The sequence below is a fragment of the Ambystoma mexicanum genome, chromosome 4p (genome assembly GCF_040938575.1).
Source record: "Ambystoma mexicanum isolate Mex_15411 chromosome 4p, UKY_AmexF1_1, whole genome shotgun sequence".
Taxonomy (NCBI): Eukaryota; Metazoa; Chordata; class Amphibia; order Caudata; family Ambystomatidae; genus Ambystoma; species Ambystoma mexicanum.
In genome coordinates, this window is record NC_090927.1 from 359,150,857 (window position 1) to 359,168,655 (window position 17,799).

Genomic DNA, 17,799 nt, shown 5'->3' on the forward strand with positions numbered 1-17,799 from the left:
GGCGTAGCTTGTTCCTCACTCACGTTCGTATTAAGTGAAATGCGACCAGTAAATATGCTAATCACGTGTTACACCACATGTTCGCCTACGTGATGACGTCCATTCGCATGTTGAATGGTACGTGGCCAGCAACTATACTGATCGCGTATTGCGCTACGTGTTCGCCCACGTGATGACCTCTGCTGGCGTTTTCTATCCCAGGACCGCATTAAACCTACGCGAATAACGCATGAAAGCTGGCCCCATCTTAGAAGGGCACAACACTGTTGACCATACAGAAGCAATAATACATAATACAATATCTCAAATGTACAAAACGTCATTTAGACATACATAATCTCCTGAAATCATCTCTAACAAGCAACAGAGAAGTACAGAATACAAGGAGGAAGACAATAGAAAGAAAGAAAATGAAAGAGTAGAGTAAAAACAAAGCAAATCAAGAAACCTAGAACACGATCAAATATTCAAGCATAAAGAACTTTAAATGCACCCCATATCTTCCCAAATTTATCAAGCTGATCTTTTGCTTTAAAGGATATTTTCTCCTCCCTGGACAAAACGGACAAGCTCTGCAGCCGATCGTCAATATTAGAAGTATCACTTTTCCAAAATTTCAATATTTGCTTCTTGGCTAACACAAGGGCTCTATATATCCAAAACATTTTATTTGCAGTCAACCCAATATTTAAGGGCAGTAAACCTAACACAGCGACAAGTGGATCTCTGTGTCTAGAGTGATCCAGAACCAACTCCAACTCTGAAAGACACCGTCCCAGAATAATTGTAATTTACCACATAACCATAACATATGGAGCGTAGTGCCCACCTCCCTTTTACAATTCCAACATAAGTCCCCATTAAGCAGTTTACTCATTCTCATCTTCCATGGGGACCACTATAAATAATGATTCATCCTTTGCTGTGTTTATCTCAAATCTAAATCTACTTTATATTTTTCTGGACCTGTACATATGCGGCTCCAATCAATATCCGACAATGAGCAATTTCGATCCAGATCTCAATTCCCTCTGCCTCATTGCAATGGTAACTTAGATGCAGAGGGTGTAACCAATTTATACAGAGTAGATGCAGACAAGGGCACAGTCTTTGAAAGAACAAGAACTGTAGGAGAAGCATGCATGGTAGCATTCAACGGCGAGAAAAACCCATAAAAAACTTCCCGCAGAACATTATGTCGACAAATTTCAGACGCTTTAAGCTTATACTTAAAGTGCAGAAACTCAAAATCAAGCATATTCTGACCATCATAAACCTGCCCAATTTTTCAGATACCAGCTCTCTGCCACAAGGTCCATGACAAGACAAGTCTTTTTTGTTTTAAATGTTTTTATTAGTTATTTAACAAACAATAGAAACCAAACTTGCAGTGCATACAATAACATTTCAATTATACATCACTTGATTTTGTTCACTGCTTCCCATATCCCACCCCCCCATTATGAACCCATTTCCTCTAATGCACTTATTCCGGCGTCTAGCGCCGGGGTGTTCTCTTCCATAGGTTCCATTGGGTCTAGAATTGACCCGAACAATTCTGCTATTAATGATTTCCATGCCATCAGGGTCTGTCTCCTCCTCCCCGCCTACTTTGCTAACTTCCTGCCATACCATAGTTTCTGCCTCTGCCCATTTCTGCAAATCCTCCCACCATACCTCCACTCGTAGTTTGTGGCATGTCTTCCATCCCATAGCAATCCTTCTCTTTGCAAGTGCATATTCCAGGTCCTTTAGTTTGCTCACATGCTTAAGTTTGTGTGGTCTACTGAACCCCCCTAACAAGCAGGCCCACACAGTATCCAACACAATCTTAATACCTCTTTCTGCTAGCTTGTGTTCTTCTAAGCTTCAAAAGCGCTCAATAGCCGGGCATGACCAAAACATATGCACCATGCCTACATTCTCTTCATCACACTTGGGGCATGCTTGCTGTCCTACATTTTTAAACCTAGATATCCTTTGGGGTGTCATATACGCTCTATGCGTGATATACAGCTGCATCTGCTTTAGTCTAGCATTCCTGGACACCTTCCTATGATAACCCTGGGCTCGTTCCCACATCCCATCCTCCATCCGGGCTCCCACTTCTCCTTCCCACTCTTGCCTCAATTGTGCTACCTCCTTCCCCACTTAGGACATCACCATCTCGTATATTCTAGATATCTCTGCTATGCCATATATTAAGTCTATGGTAGCATCTGATTCTTCCTCCAGTACCAATTCAGGCCAAGTTTTCTTAATTCTCTGCACCAGTCTATGGTACGTAATGTACTGTCCTATATGTAACCCGGTTTCCTCCCTCAACGTCTCGAAATCTATTATGGTCTCCTCTTGCCATATATCACCCAGGGTCGCTATCCCAACCGGTTCCCAATGATTCCTGATTAACATCTGTAATTGCTTTTCTCCACCCGCTAGTGCTACCAATGGTACTAGAGTGGAACACGGGGACGGGTTCTTCATCATTTGGCAAGCCATATGTCTCATCCTCCATCCAAGCACCATCATCTTGGGACGCCCCTCCACCTCTGCCCTGGGCAGCCACATAATTTCTCTTAAGTAAAATGGGGTGCAATCTTGGCTAAACAACCTGGACTCCGAGGTGCTCTCCTCAGAGAGCCATTTGGCCACATATTCCTGCTACATAGTAGAATTCATAATTAGGCAGTATAATACCCCCTCTCTCATAAAGATTCTGTAGCTTCCAGAGAGCCACTCTGTTCCGTGCCACAGGAAGTCCCTATACATGCTGTCCAATCTAGTGAAGAACTTCTTTGGTATCCAATAGGGGATGTTCCCAAAGTAGTGTAGAAGCCTAGGCAGGACCACCATCTTCAACATCACCCCACGCCCCATCATTGCTAAAGGCAACTTTACCCAGAACCTCATACAATTTTCAATTTTCTTAATGGCTACCTCAGTGTTGCACCTATGCTCTTCTTCCACCGTGTGGTGTATATCTATCCCTAGATGGCGAAATTTGCCAACCACCCATGTGATCTGTAACACCGGCAGCTGTTTCAAGGGGATCCCTTTATATCCACCGAATGGGAACATGCTGGACTTCTGAGGGTTCACTGCTATACCTGACATCCCCGCGTATCTTTCCATAACCTCCAAGATATATTGGAGGTTTTCCTCCGGGTGTCGCAGATATATGCAGACAATGTAAGGATATCAGGTGTCGTTCACTCCCTACCGCAATGCCTATCATGTCATACTGTTGCCTCAATTAGATCGCTAAGGGTTCCAGAGCTAATATATAGAGCATAGGGGACCAGGGACAACCTTGTCTGGTGCCCCTGCGGAGTTGCCACCTTTCCGATATCACTGCTCCAGTTTTAACTCTGGCTAGTGGTTCACTGTATAACATTTTGGCCCACTGTAAGTATCCAGGACCCATCCCATAGCCAGCCAGGGTCGCCAGCAACCATGGCCATTTGACTGAGTCGAAGGCCTTTATTGCATCTAGTGACACAATTGCCAGTTCACCATCATTCTTGTTTCCATATTCGATGACTCTATGGAGCCTTCTGAGATTATTAGATATATTCCTATTAGGGACATAGCCTGTCTGGTCCGGATGTATTAATTTACCAATGACCCTCCTCAGTCTATTCGCCAAAACAGCCTTCAGTGTCTTGATTTAATATTGACAGGGGTCTGTATGAACCACAGCTTTGCCCGGACTTATTAGGTTTGGGCAGCGGTATTATAATCGCTTCTCTAAGTGACTCTGGCAGTCTTCCCAGCTCATATGCCTCATTTAACATATCCAGCAGAGGGGGAAGCACTTCTCCTTTAAATGCTTTATAGAATTCTCTTGGGAGTCCATCAGCACCCGGGGTCTTACTAGTGGGCAACTGTCTCACCACCTCCTCTAACTCCTCTAGAGTGATCGGTGCATCCAGCTCCTCTCTTTCCTCAGCACTAATCTGTGGCAATCCTATGTCCTCCGATGTTTCTACAATCATTGCGCGATTATCCTCCCCGTCATCTTCATATAGCCGCCCATAATAGTCTGCAAACCCCTGGTTAACTCCCTCTTGAGTGTCAACCACTCTTCCGTCTTCCCTTGTTATCGTTCTAATCATAGGTCTCGGGGTTTCACTCTTATATAGCCATGCCAAAATCCTCCCTGGTTTATCCCCTCCCGCATGCTGTGTCTCTACATATTTTTTGTAGTTGAGGTTACATAATCTCTCCCAGTGCCCAGCACATTTCTGCTGCAGCCTGAGTATCAATTTGGTGTCTTCTTTAGTGTTATTTCCTCCCTCTAGTGCCCTTTCCAATTCACCCTCCATTTCCCGGAGATCAGTCACAATCCCCCCTTGCAGTCCTTTGGATTTCGCTTTAGCTACCCCCCCGCATCACAAGTTTGAAGGCCTCCCACAATGTGCCCGCCGAGTCCACACTGCCAGTATTTATCTCAAAATAGTTAATAATTTCCTTTCTCATATCCTCCCTAAAGAGGGAGTCTCTCAGCGCCTCTGCTCTGAGGCGCCATGTCGGTATCCTCGCCCTCAGAGGATGATATTGCCATCCAAGGATCAAAGGCGAGTGGTCCGAAAGGACTCTCGCTTTATATTCAAAGTGCGTGATCTCTGTTAGTATCTCTGGTGTGACAAAGACATAGTCTAGCCTTGTGTGTAGCTGCTGCGGGGCAGAATAATGCGAGTATTGCCTCTCTTGGGGGTGTCGCGCCCTCCATGCATCTTCGAACCCAAAGTCATTCAGCAGTATTTGCAGCGCTTTAGCAGCCCGGGCAGGTCTGTCCATTTTCCCATCTGATCTATCTACCTCGGGTTTAATACACAGTTAAAGTCCCCCCCCCCCGATCACTGCACTCCCCACACACATGCTGAGGTTGTTACACAATGTCTTAAAATATGCCGCTGTATTTTGGTTCGGGGCGTACGTATTTCCAACGCTTATCTCTTTATTTTCCACCAATCCCCTCATCATGACCATACTCCCATCCATCTCAATCAGCGTCTGTAGCAGCTGAAATGGGGCGTGTGGCGCCACCCAAATAATCACTCCCCTAGCATACGCCGAATATAACGATCCCACAACCGTCCCCTTCAATTTCTTCCCAATCATCTCCATCTTGTCTCGCGTCAAATGCGTTTCTTGCAGTAGGGCTATATCTATCTTCTGTCTACGTAGGTATAACATAACCTTATTCCTCTTCAAATAACTATTGAGCCCCCCTGACGTTCCAGGTGATTACTTTAAGGTCCCCCATGGCATGGTAAAGTCCCACTCCTCCCGCCTCCTGTGTAGTCCATATCCAACTGCGTAACTCATCTATGTGGGCTTGTTTCCCAACTTAAACTCCCCTTAACTAAGAACACAACAAACTCCCCACACGCCCTCCCCCTTCTCCTCCCTGTCCTCCCTGAACCAACAACCTCCTCCCCAACTGTTGCCCAGCTCCATCCCTGGATCTCAGGCACTCCCGCATCTAGCCCTTTCTGGCACTAGCCCGTGCTCGCGGCACAGCAGGGTAAAAAAAAAAGCCCTAGTGGCTGTCTTACTACTAGTTCTTGGGGGTAGGTTGCTTCCATCTTGCTGCTCCTGATTGCTTCAATCACACTACGCCTACCGCTATTCATTTTACTTGTGCATTTAATTCTCTATATTCTAGTCCAACAGAGTCAGCAAGTCCAAAAATGACCACAGTGTGATCCAATTGTCCCTCAGTCTTTTACTAGGACTCAAATCCCCTCAGCATTCACAGCACCCCCACCTCACTTTTCACGTTCCACATGATCTTGCTCCTCATTGCGCTCCGGGCAACCTTGCAAATCCAGCCATGCCGCCGCTTCCTCTGGGTTGTCAAAGAAGAACGCTCTGCTTTTATGCAAGACCTTTAACTTTGCAGGGTACAAAAGCATGTACTTGATCCCTGCTGTGCGCAGTCTCCTCTTGACCGCCACATAACTGTATCGCTGTCTCTGTACCAGCATGGTGTAGTCAGAATACGCTGTGATGTTGGTAGAAGCCCTTTCTATCGTTCCACCTTTACGGAAGTACTCCAAGATCTTTTCTCTGTCTTTATAGTTTAAAATCTTCGCGATGATCGCTCTGGGAGGGGCCCCAGGCTGCGGTTTCCTCATCAGGGCCTGCTGTGCTTGTTCAACCATAAACCCTTGTGAGAGCTTGTCTGCTCCTATCTCTTGCAGGATCATGGTCTCCCTCCAGCAGGCCGACCACACGGATGTTGTTCGGTCTTGCCCTTCCTTCCGCCTCCTCTGCTCTGTTTTCAAGATTCGCCACCTGGTGCTTTAGTATATGGACCTCCTTTGCATTATTTGTGCTGGTGTCTGTGTTGGTTTTCACAGCACTCTCTAGATTGCTTGTTCTGTCCGCCAGCACTCTGACATCTTGTCGAAGCAGAGCGACTTCGATTTCAACCGCGTTGATCTTATTCTCCAAGGCTGTTTGTAGGTCCGCCATTGTTGTCGCCCATGAGGTTCTAAGCTCTGTAATGGCTGCCAGGACCGAGTTGTTTTCTCCTTCAGGGGTAACGTCCATTGAAGCTGCCGGTACGCTTTGTGCCGGAGCAGTGGGGGTCCGTTGTGTCTTAACAAAGATCTCCATTGTGGGTTGTTTACTCCTGGCCTTGGGCCCTTTTGCTGACATCGTGTGGGTTTGGCTACGTCTCCAAATCCAGTCTCTCTGTGTCGTGCCAGCACGTATTTCAATATTTCCGTGGCGCCACCAGGTCAGTTCGGGCCCAAACACTCCATCTTCAGCCGGTTGCCACCTATGGTGGTGCACACTGTGCTATCCTCCGAGTGGGTTGTGTCCTCCCACGTACCTTCTCTAGCTAATGTGGTCAGCACCCCGTTCACTTGTTACCTTAGGCCGCTAGGCGCTCCTACTTCTCCACCACCAGTGCAGCTCAAGCTTATAATGCGTCCAATGTTACGTGTTTGCACCAATGCCTGCCGCCGTTCACCTTAGCGCCCCAGCATCCGGCAAATGTCCAGGAAGAGCCAGATTGTTGGCCACTCCTGATGCTAAAATGGCAGTATACCCAAGTGTCTGTTTTGCCTGGCAGCACTTTAGTGTAAATCCAGTATCCTTGTGTAGGTCCCGGCTAATTTTACGGCCCACTATGCTTGAACAGTTCCTGGGGCCCCTCTCATAGAAGAGCGGGCTTCCGGCATGCTCCAGGCGCTAATGTATCACTACATTCCGTGGAGCACTGCTCCCAAATAGCAGTATAACAGGGCTGCCTATCGATCCGTGTTTTCTGCACACCACTGCAATCAGAGGATGCTTACTGTTGGCCTCAATGTCACCTTCATCCTGTGCGGCTCGCCACCATCATTTCTGTGACGAGCCAACGTTCTGTTTCTGTTCGCCCTGCACTTGTGGGTGCTTCTGCTGTCGCCCACTATGTTCAGCAGACGTCCGGGGCCCCGCTGCAGTTATTTATGAGGCGCTTGCGGCTGGTGTCTTCCCCGCAGATCTCGCCGCCGCCTGCGGTCTGTGTCCTTTGCCTCAATGTGGCAGGCCTGTCCTCCGTGACACAGCAACTGTATCTCTTATGGCGATCAGTTCGCCCACTCAAGCTGCGAAGCGCTGCCACATTGTTGTTATGAATAAATGTCAGGAGCAAGCCTTGAAAGCAGAGTGTCGCGCGTCCTGCGGCAGCTCACTACTTTCGTTTTCCACCGCTGTTCAACTGCATTCGGTCTTCTCCAAGGCTGCAGGTACGATCCCTTATTTGTCCGCCATCTTGGCGACAATGTATCCGCGCGGCTGCTTACTCAGTGTTCTATTTTCTCCCAGGTGCCAGGCACGATTCACTCGCCTTTAGAGATTGCTGCAGGGTACTAATTCAGACGCTCATATCTTCATTTCTGGAGCGCATGAGTTGTTTTTTTAGCGTAATTTCCAGGATCAGTGTCGGATCATCAGGAGCTGCGCAAGAAGGCACATCCTATTCCATGGCTAATTAGCCACGCCCCCACAAGACATAGTTATTTTGTTTCACAGCCTGGTTTTTCCATAAACTGGAGTCTGCACAAAATAAGTATTTCTCCTCCCTAATATCATTACATTTATGCCATTCCATCACAACATGCTTTACAAAAGGTGTAGTAGTACTAACGGGCCATCTTTTATCCATAAACAAAAGAACATACGGTAGGACAGGAGAAATAGATTCCTCCTCTATTTTAACCCACCCTGTGCAAGTATCACGATCAGACATCAACCAACAATGCAACACGCGTAATGTAAATGCAGAATCATACCGCTTTATGTCAGGATAACCAAAGCCACCCAGCTTCACTGATTTATAAAGAACATCTTTCGGGACTCTTGCTGTATTCCCCCCCCCCCCACACAAACTTATTCAAGGATTTATTAATGCCACCTAATACATTATTTGAAAGCGGCTGGGGGAGCATGCTAAGAACATATAAAAATTTGGGAAGAAGGGACATTTTAACTACATTAACTTTCCCCCACAAGGTTAGTTTCAACTTCTCCAATCTACAGCAAAGACTTACCACTTCCGCAACTTTCAAACTGACATTATGTGCAAGCAAGGACTCCACATCCCTATTTATATGAATACCCAAATATTTAAGACCTGATTCAGCCCACATTTCCCGACCCACCTCAAACAATCCCCTATGACACAATGTTGAAATTGGATAAATCAAAGGCTTTGCTACATTGACTTTATAATTAGAGAATTTGCCAAATTCTTGCAGAGTTGCTAGAAGTCCCGGATATGAACGCTCCGGGGTCGAGATCAGGAACAAAAGGTCATCTGCATACAAAAGTACCTTGGACACATACTCCCCAAACGGAATACCCATTATATTAGGATGATTCCTAAGCATAATGAAAAGAGGTTCAATAAATAAGTCAAACAATAGTGGAGATAAAGGACAACCTTGTCAAGTTCGATTTAAAATCCGAAAGCACTCAGAATGGCTACCATTAACAATTACCGCAGCTTTTGCATCTCCATATAAGGCTCCAAAAAGTCTAAGAAAAACTGGCCCACAATTTATCTTAAGCAAAACCTGATGCAAAAAAAACAACTCACTCTGTCAAAATCTTTCTCAGCATCTATAATTACTGATGCAAACGCATCCACAGAATTTCTCTTTAGATAGATTACATCAAGCAACTCCTGTAAATTATCACTACTGTCCCTACCACTCACAAAACCAGTTTGATTTTTGTGAACTAACTTTGGAAGCAGGCCGTTCAATCTTCTGGCAAATATCTTCGCCAGAATCTTCACATCCACATTTCAAAGTGAGATGGGTCGGCAATTTCCACTTTGGGAAGGATTCTTACCTTGTTTAGGAATAACCGATGTTAATGTGGTCTTCATCGAATCAGTAACCGCCTCATTATTTAGAATTTCTGCAAACAGTTTAATAAGAAAAGGTGATAGGATCTGTCCAAAGTTCTTGTAAAATTCCATTGGAAATCCATCCAGACCAGGGCATTTACCTCTAGCCAATGTTTCAATTGAGTTCTCAATTTCCTCTATCGTTATTGGTGCATCCAAGCCTAATCTCGCCTGTTCATGCAAGCTTGGCCTTTCTAACCCACTAAGAAAATAATGAATCTCCCCTTCAGAAATGGACTAATTACCTCTGTACAAAGAGGCATAGTATTGCCTAAATTCCTCACACATTTCTGCATTCTTCCTCTTCACCGTCCCCTTGTTATCTACAATAAAAAGTACTTGTCTATTATTTTCTTTCTGTTGTATGCGACTCGCTAATAAGGCCCCTGACATTTCACCTCTCCCAAATAGCCTGTCTCGAGCAAAACAATTGTGTTCCTGCCTTCTGATGAAGTTCACAATCTAAGGCTCGCTTTGCGAGGGCCAGAGTCAACATATTTTCCGCACTCGGACGGTCACAATATCGTACTTCATGCGCCTTATACTCACACTCTATAACCATAACGTTTTCCCGTTGACATTTTTCATTCGATGCAAAACGTATAATTTTACACCACAATGTTGCCTTCAGTGCATCCCAAACCACCAATAAACTGTTCTCTGAGTACAAGTTATCCTCCAAAAACAGCAATATCTCTGCTTCTATGTACCTAACAAATTCAGTGTCCACAAGTAATTGCGTATTCAAACGCCACTCTCTCTTAGGCAGTGAACCACAAGCAGCTTCGTCCAATGCCAACATAATTGAGCATGATCAGAAATGACCACATCTCCAATTGAAGTAGTGCAAACGTTTCCACAAATGCTCCTACTAACAAGGAAAAAATCAATACAAGAAGACGTACCATGCGCCATCGAATGAAAAGAATATCTTCTGCTGTCTACATTAAGAACATGCCAAATGTCATGAATATCTCATTTATCGAGTAATCTTAAGACCTTTCCTCGCCTTCAATTCCGCATAGGAAGTTACCTGAGTAGTCTTATCCTTTTCCACATCAATTGTGGTATTAAAATCACTGCCAACTATAATATTGGTACAGTCAGGTTGTCCCAACACTTCATCTAGTTTCTTAAAGAAAATGTCCTGATTTAAATTAGGAGCATAAACATTCAAAATAGTCATACGCCTACTCTCTATGTGTTAATTCAATGGGACATCCCTCCATTCTGGGTCTATGCACACAGTGTTGGTTCTATATCTTAAGCCCCTTTTGATAAGAATAGTTACTCGACAGGAATTACTTGCAAAATAACTCAAACTCTTTTTACATGCAAGCCATTCAAAATATACCCTACCTGATCTCTATTCAAGTGAGTTTCTTGTAAAAATACAATATCGGGCATTCGCCTGCCTATCATTGATAACATCTCCCGCCGCTTAGGAGGATTATTAACACCCTTAACATTCCAACTCATAAATGTTAAATTTGCTGACAACATTCCGGATTAATCAGATCCCTAGTACTGCATAAACCACACCTTTTGTCAACCTTTTCCAACATTATATTCATGTGTTCAGATATACTGCACTCCTGTCCAATTTACATCCATAATTTTGCCAGAAATTGACAATTAATGGTGATGCATCCAAGGATCGCTGCAATCCAATCGCATTCCAGGATCATAGATCATAGATCATAAATAAAAACATAAGTCTTATAACTTGAAACCAGAAGCAGAGAGAATAAGAATAGAAAGATAAAACAAAAGTGACAAAAAGAACACAAGAATGAGCAGATGTATTAAAACAGTTAACTTTCAAAACAAAATTGAGCTTACATACTTGCTCAGTTTGGACCATAAATAGAACTAACATAACCCCTACAACAATGAAACCGCAACCAACCTACAACCTTTTATTAATACAAGTCTCAGACATCCAACAAACTAAGACCTAACAATTAATCCTTAACTGCACACAGCTATGTGTATAATAAGGGCTAAACAACTGATCCATCATATATTCAGTCATTAATGACATACTTCCAGAAGATCCCAATTCTAAAGCAACATATCTGCACACACCCTCCCATATACTGAACACAACCCCCACCCACATTCTCATACCCACACCATTTACCTGCTTGCATAGCTATATTCAGACAACATACCATGCAATTACATTTTCGGCATTCTACACAATTACTGTCTCAAGTTACTTGGAAGCCCAGCAACACAACATCCTACTAATTCACAACAGATAAACTGCAACATTTGAAGGATTTCAACCCTTTCATGGAGCTCAAAACAATCACAACTATTCAAAGAAAACCCCATTCCCGAAAGGACATTGAAAGTGTAAAAATGATAAATAATTGAAAATAAACAAAACAATTTTATCACTTATCAATCTGCTCTTAGTAAAGGCCATACAATGCAAGGCTGCTAATCCAACAAATTGTAATGCCCTGATAACCTGGCACATTGCGTCTCCCGTCATCTAAGTGCCTGCAAAAGTGCCACTGCTGCGACTAATTCAACTCCCAGACACTAGCATAGCTATCTGTTAAAGCATCAGCTATAAAAAGATAAATACATAAATAAAAACCCCAAATTATTCCCCAGTCCCAAGTAGCCAAAATATAACCTAAACCAAAAGGCAGCCAGGATCCTTTCTGACTTCACTAAATAAAGGCAATAACAATTGTCCAGACACATGCGTACACACACACACACACGTCAGTAGTTAAAAGCTGCAAGAGCAAAAAACAAACAATCAAACAAAACATCCTATATCACTTCACTTCAACAGTTACTTAAACCCCAGACATCTCTCTGCATGCAGTATTACCAGCGGACTGAAAGCATGGGGAGCAGCTGTGTGTCTGACAACAGGAACACTGCAGGGAAGATGCCAATTAGTCTTCTAGCTTTTAAAAACCCTTTACATGCCTGAAACATATTTCAAATCCCCATCCCTCTTGTAATGCCACATGCCAGTCTTTGTTCTTTAATCGGACATCAGGATTGTACATGACATCTCACCAAAACCACACTTTGCCAAACTGTACCTAGTTCTGCATTCCGCCACTGACTGGGCTCTAAACTGACCACAATATTGCTTGCCATTCCACAGACACCATATCACACAAGGCATTGTATTTCCCAATAGACCTGACCATGCCTATAAGATATATGAGCACCAGTCATTGTGCATAGTTATTTCTGCTGTATAAATACTCTGGTTGACATCCATGACGCGCTGTTAGACAATAGCAGGCATCAGATGCATGCATGGGGCTGCCTCATCTATTGAGCTGTCCACAACACGGCTGCTGTGAACATGCAAGTCTTCCTCAAAGGCAATCTTGTGCCATGAACAGGAACACCATCACCTCCAATCCAAGATTTGCCCAGTGTAATGGATTCAGCCCGCAGTATCACGGTGCACAGAGGCAATAACCTTCATGTTTGGATTCATAAAACCCCAAAGAAACTCGCCAGCGCTCGCAAAGCTGCTCTACATTAACAGGAAGGTAGAAGTCCATGCCAGTCTGTGTCTGACAATCCACATATTGCGCACAAGCCTTGAGACTAAACAAAACGGCAGTCTTCTTTACATCTCCTCATGGAAAGGACAAGTGCAATTCATTCTTCAGGAGAAATGGTAGAAAATGCAGCCTTGCCTTTGAAATAGTCAGCAGCTATACATTCACACGTTGCAGCACAGAGTTGGCATTCCAGAAAGGTGAAAAAAGGCCTCCAAGATAAGCAGGAAGAAGTAGGCAGGCGACACTGAGGAACGAATTTCAGTTGAGCCGCCAGTGTGCAATTGAGTGCAGGCATTCATCACGCAGCCCGCCTTACTCACTGAAGAATGGGTAACATTTCAGTGGGCTGGGTAAAGGAGAAGAGGCCTAGAGAGGTTCCATTTAACACAGCACATATAATCACACTTCTGGTATCAGGGCAGCGAATCAATATTTGCAGTGCGGCTTTTGCACACCTGACTATTTACCATGCCCGTAGCCTCAGGGAATGCGAAGCTTGAACAAGCCAGGCTTTCGTTCTAATGGGAGATTAAGGAGGCAGGGATTGAAATGTCAAAGGGTGATCTCCTCTCCTTGTCTAAATTATTTTCAAAATTGTAAACACTGCGTCAAATTGCAAAATCCAAATAAATGAGGCAATCGCTGCAATCTCTTATTAAAACATCCCTGATGTTTGGCGGCGTTGGTTTGTCCAAACACCTCCTCCAGCCGTAGTTTTCCACCCCGACAGTTGTAGCCATTCTCCAACACAGCCTCAGTCACCCTGTCTTGCTCATTTCTGTAAAGCCTACGATATCCGAAGGCGATTTTGCTGTGTGAACCGAACATGCAGCAACACATAGGTGCATGCCGACTTGAAATATTATTTTCAATTTGACAAATTTTTATTTACCCATAAAGGCTAGACTAGCAAGCAATTTATCAAAGGCTGGACATGAGAGAGGGCGAGGGAATTTCTTGGTTCACAATATATATGGTTAAGCCTTCAGGCTTTGTCACATTGCTCAGTATCCATTACGGAGATCGGTCTCCAAATGGCAAACGGGTGAAAATCTGGACAGCTCATACTTTCATCCCCCTTGAGGCTGCAAACTCGGGTCAAATTAAGGTTCTCATCCAGAACTGCGGGGTGATGCTGAATTTAGTAATTTTTTCTGAATTACAATCGATTTCCCACAACATTAGCATCCAAGTCCATAGACTGGTTCTAGGGGACATGCACACACACGGGGCATCCATTGGTGTTGCACTGGAAGTCACAGGTGCTGAAAAAGCACACCACTTAAAGGCCCTGGTGACTTACTACATCAGTGAACCACACAGATTTGTGAAACTGAATTTTGTACATAATCTTCAATAAATAGCCCATTTTGTCTAGATCAGTATGTATCAAAGTCATTACATACATGAAAGTGTGTGCGTATTGTTTAATCACCTTTTATGTAGCAGGTAATGTTCTTTCCACATGAGTTGCTTAATTGTGCACCTTTTACCCAAAGTATTCTAATGGTGGGAAAACAAATCCTCTTCACATTATCTCGACCATTATTGGCCACCGTTAGTACATATTAGTTCTAATATCTACAGTAATTATTGAGCTGAAAAACCTTGAGGAACATTTCTGGGAGGCATTCAGAACCCATCAATGCATGCTTCTTCTTAAGATTCGCAATTCTATTTTATTTAAAGTGATATATTTTGTAAGGTGTCCAGAAATCTATGGAGTATTTTGAAGGGTTCTGTACATTTAGCAAAGATGACATTTCCCACAGTTTCATGAAAACTAACTTGTGTGCATTTACCTTTATTTGTGTAGCAGAAGCAGCAAAGAAATTTAGCTCACTTTGCATCTCTCATAATACACTTAAATCATAACTTTGATTACTTGGATTAAGTTTCCCACTCCCGGGAAATGTCTGTGAAAAGTAATAATGATCACTAGAGAAAATAACAGGAGAAGCACATGCTAGTGAGAGGAAAAGTACATTGTTTTAAGCAAAGAGAAGATATCTTGCAAGGATGAACTATTGATTGATAGTTTATTTGTATGGCGCCTATACACAAAGTGTTTCGAATCGCTTCAACGCAAGGGAGGGAGCAAGGGAAAATACAATTACATTCTTACAAGACCTTGAGACATTAAGAATGTGAAGAATTATTAATAATGTGAAAAATTAAAACCTATGCACTCGGGTGAAGGGACCTTTGAAGAGCAGAGGAAATTTCCCCTTACATTCTTACATTTTTGTATTTGTCCTCCAGGGGAGCAATACCTGTGAGTCTCTGTGTGTGCTCAGTGGGGTACGCTGAGTCTTAGCAATTAGCACCCACTGCTGGTCCCAAGCTGATAAGAGGAATGGCTCTTGAAGCTCCCAGGAAGCAATGAAAGTAGACTACAGAGCAGAGCATACAGTCATTGCCCATCACCTTAATGATTTTCTTATTTAGTTTTTTAAGAAATATTTCAAATGTTATTGTTGTTTTTGTGGTAGGTATGTAGCCACACAATGGACTATAAAATTGAAATTTAAGCATTATAATATACAATCTTGGTAACTGTGTTTTTTCTTGTTCTAGTTTGTGTTGGTGCTGTGTAACTCTATTGGAACGCCATTGGATTCTAAATATATTGACGTTAGTAAGTATGTGTTAAAAGCAAACATGGAATACATGTGTATTTGAAGATCACGGTCACTGTAAAATTCAGCTGCTTGGGTTTAGACAGATGTTCCATTAAGTGGTTCTGCAAGCTATGCAAACAACTGTGGGCTAGAATTCTCATATATAGGATACTCATTTTTTTCAACTCCCTGTCACAAAGTAGAGTGATATCAACAAACACAGTTTAGACTAGGTAGATCTTCATTCAGGATGGTCACTATATTCGCAGTATGAGGGTCCACACTTTCCTCTTCGCTCCTTAGGGCCTCTTGCCAAGAGCCAGGACTCCTTTCAGGGATATGAGTGGAGGTGTTAAATCTTCGGGTCTGTTGGCTTGTGTCTGGCAAAGTCGCTACAACAACTAAAGGAAGACCAGTCTCCTGATTTTTCAAGGTGATAGTCTCTAATACCTTTTCGTGATGTAGGCCTGCTTGGAAATGATACTATTCTGTCCCAATCAAAGAACAACAATGAACAGCAGGATGGCCTCTGTAGGTACCTCATCAAAACAAAGTCTATAAGATGAGTGCTGAGCTGCCTTTGTCCCACAAACAAAATGTCTCTCTAATTTCTGAGGTATAATCCCAGATGAGTCTGTGACTCAGCCTGGGGGTGGGGGGTTTAAATGTTCCGACACTCCTCTCTTAATCCCAGGGTTTTGGGTGTTGCTACCTCTGCTTCTCGTCCTTTTTTCTCTTCTGTCTCTTCTTATGGTGTCCTTGCATCTCAAGAGACCCTCCTTCTGGGGTCGCAGGGCCTAGGTGAATCAGCACTCTAGGTCTAAGCAGTAGCAGGAGAGAGGGATGCCTTCTGCCAGATATTAGCCCAGAGTTTCCACCAAGAACTGAGCCACTAAAGTGTGTCTGTAGGCTGAGCTGAGGGACCTGTCTGGTTGCCCAATACCCTGCCTTCCTTTACCTCCTTCTGGAACTGTAGCTGTCCTAAAGGGGTCTTCTCTACTGTTCCTCTCCTCCTCCTGTACTTCTGTGCTTTCCCTGTTTCACCCGAGTCCTCTCCACATGCTCATACTTCTTCCCCATCTCCACTCTCGTCTGTCAGATGTATGTCATACCTGTCAGTCTCCTCTATCTTTATTGAAAATTCCTTAATTATTTCTTGTCTCTTCCTCTGCTCTGCATCACCTCTCTCCATGTATTTCTTCGAAGGTCACCCCCCTGTCTCCTTCACCTGATACCCTATGCGTCTCTGATTATTGTATGCCTCCTGGTACTCTGGCTTTCCTGTCTCCCCGCCTTCCCAACTAGCTGGTAGTTTCCTGGTAGTATAGGCATACCCGCAGAAGCATCTCTCATAGAAAATTGACTTTAAGACTTTAGAATGGGGCACCCAGTATATTCCTGTGTGTTCTGTACAGTGTTGGTGCAGAGGTAACTAATCAATATAGGCACAGGTAAGGGGGCTGATTTGGAGCCAGGTGTGGTACGGAATCCAGCAAGTACCTCTCTGTGTGAAAGTTCCAAGTCCCCAGACAGGAGAACATATGTGGTACCAGGCAACCTTTTTACTTCGGATAAGGTTACAAAGGTACTGGAAAGGGATGTATATTCTTCAGAACACAGAACATGTACTGTGCATCCCGCAGTTGATAAGGTACTGTAGGGTCCTAAATTCTCCAAACCTGGACCATCTTTTTCATTGGACCAGCACACTTAAGAGTCCTTTCTCACTTCTCACGGTCCCTGTCGGAAAGTAGTGGGTACCGTTTGTTCCCAAGACATCAGACAGTCTTAAAAAGAGGCACTCATCTTCTGAAAGGAAAAAGGAGAGGGGAGGATTAAGAAGCCCTCATCATCACAGTGGTTACCAGCACCGGTAAAAGGGGGTTATTCATCTCGGTATCATCTCTGAACAAAAAAATCATAAACTGCATCACAGCGAAGGCAAACCTTCTAAGTCGGGCTCTGTGGTCAAGGTGAAGTCTTTTCAGTATCAAAACAGTTTGTGAGCCCTCAGCCCTCTCTACTAAAACATATTTCTCCAAAGTAACTGCTAGAAAGTACCATTGTGTCTGACAGTGAAGACATTGGCCCATTAAATATTTTGTCTTTGCCCCAGATCTTCTGTTAAACACTCTAGTGCTCATTGCCAAGACCTTCAAATGCATGATCCTTCGGATTCCCAGGACATGATGCAGCACATACATTTCCT

At 43.8% G+C, this 17,799-nt stretch overlaps 1 protein-coding gene across 2 annotated transcripts in view; it reads left to right on the forward strand.

Annotated features, from left to right (window-relative positions):
- WDR35 (WD repeat domain 35) overlaps positions 1-17,799 on the forward strand; it is a 1,418,193-nt gene that overhangs the window by 456,843 nt on the left and 943,551 nt on the right. For both annotated transcript variants that reach the window (XM_069605912.1, XM_069605913.1), the window contains one exon: positions 15,547-15,607. In XM_069605912.1, coding sequence (XP_069462013.1) covers positions 15,547-15,607 — 61 coding nt within the window. The remainder of the gene's footprint in view (positions 1-15,546; positions 15,608-17,799) is intronic.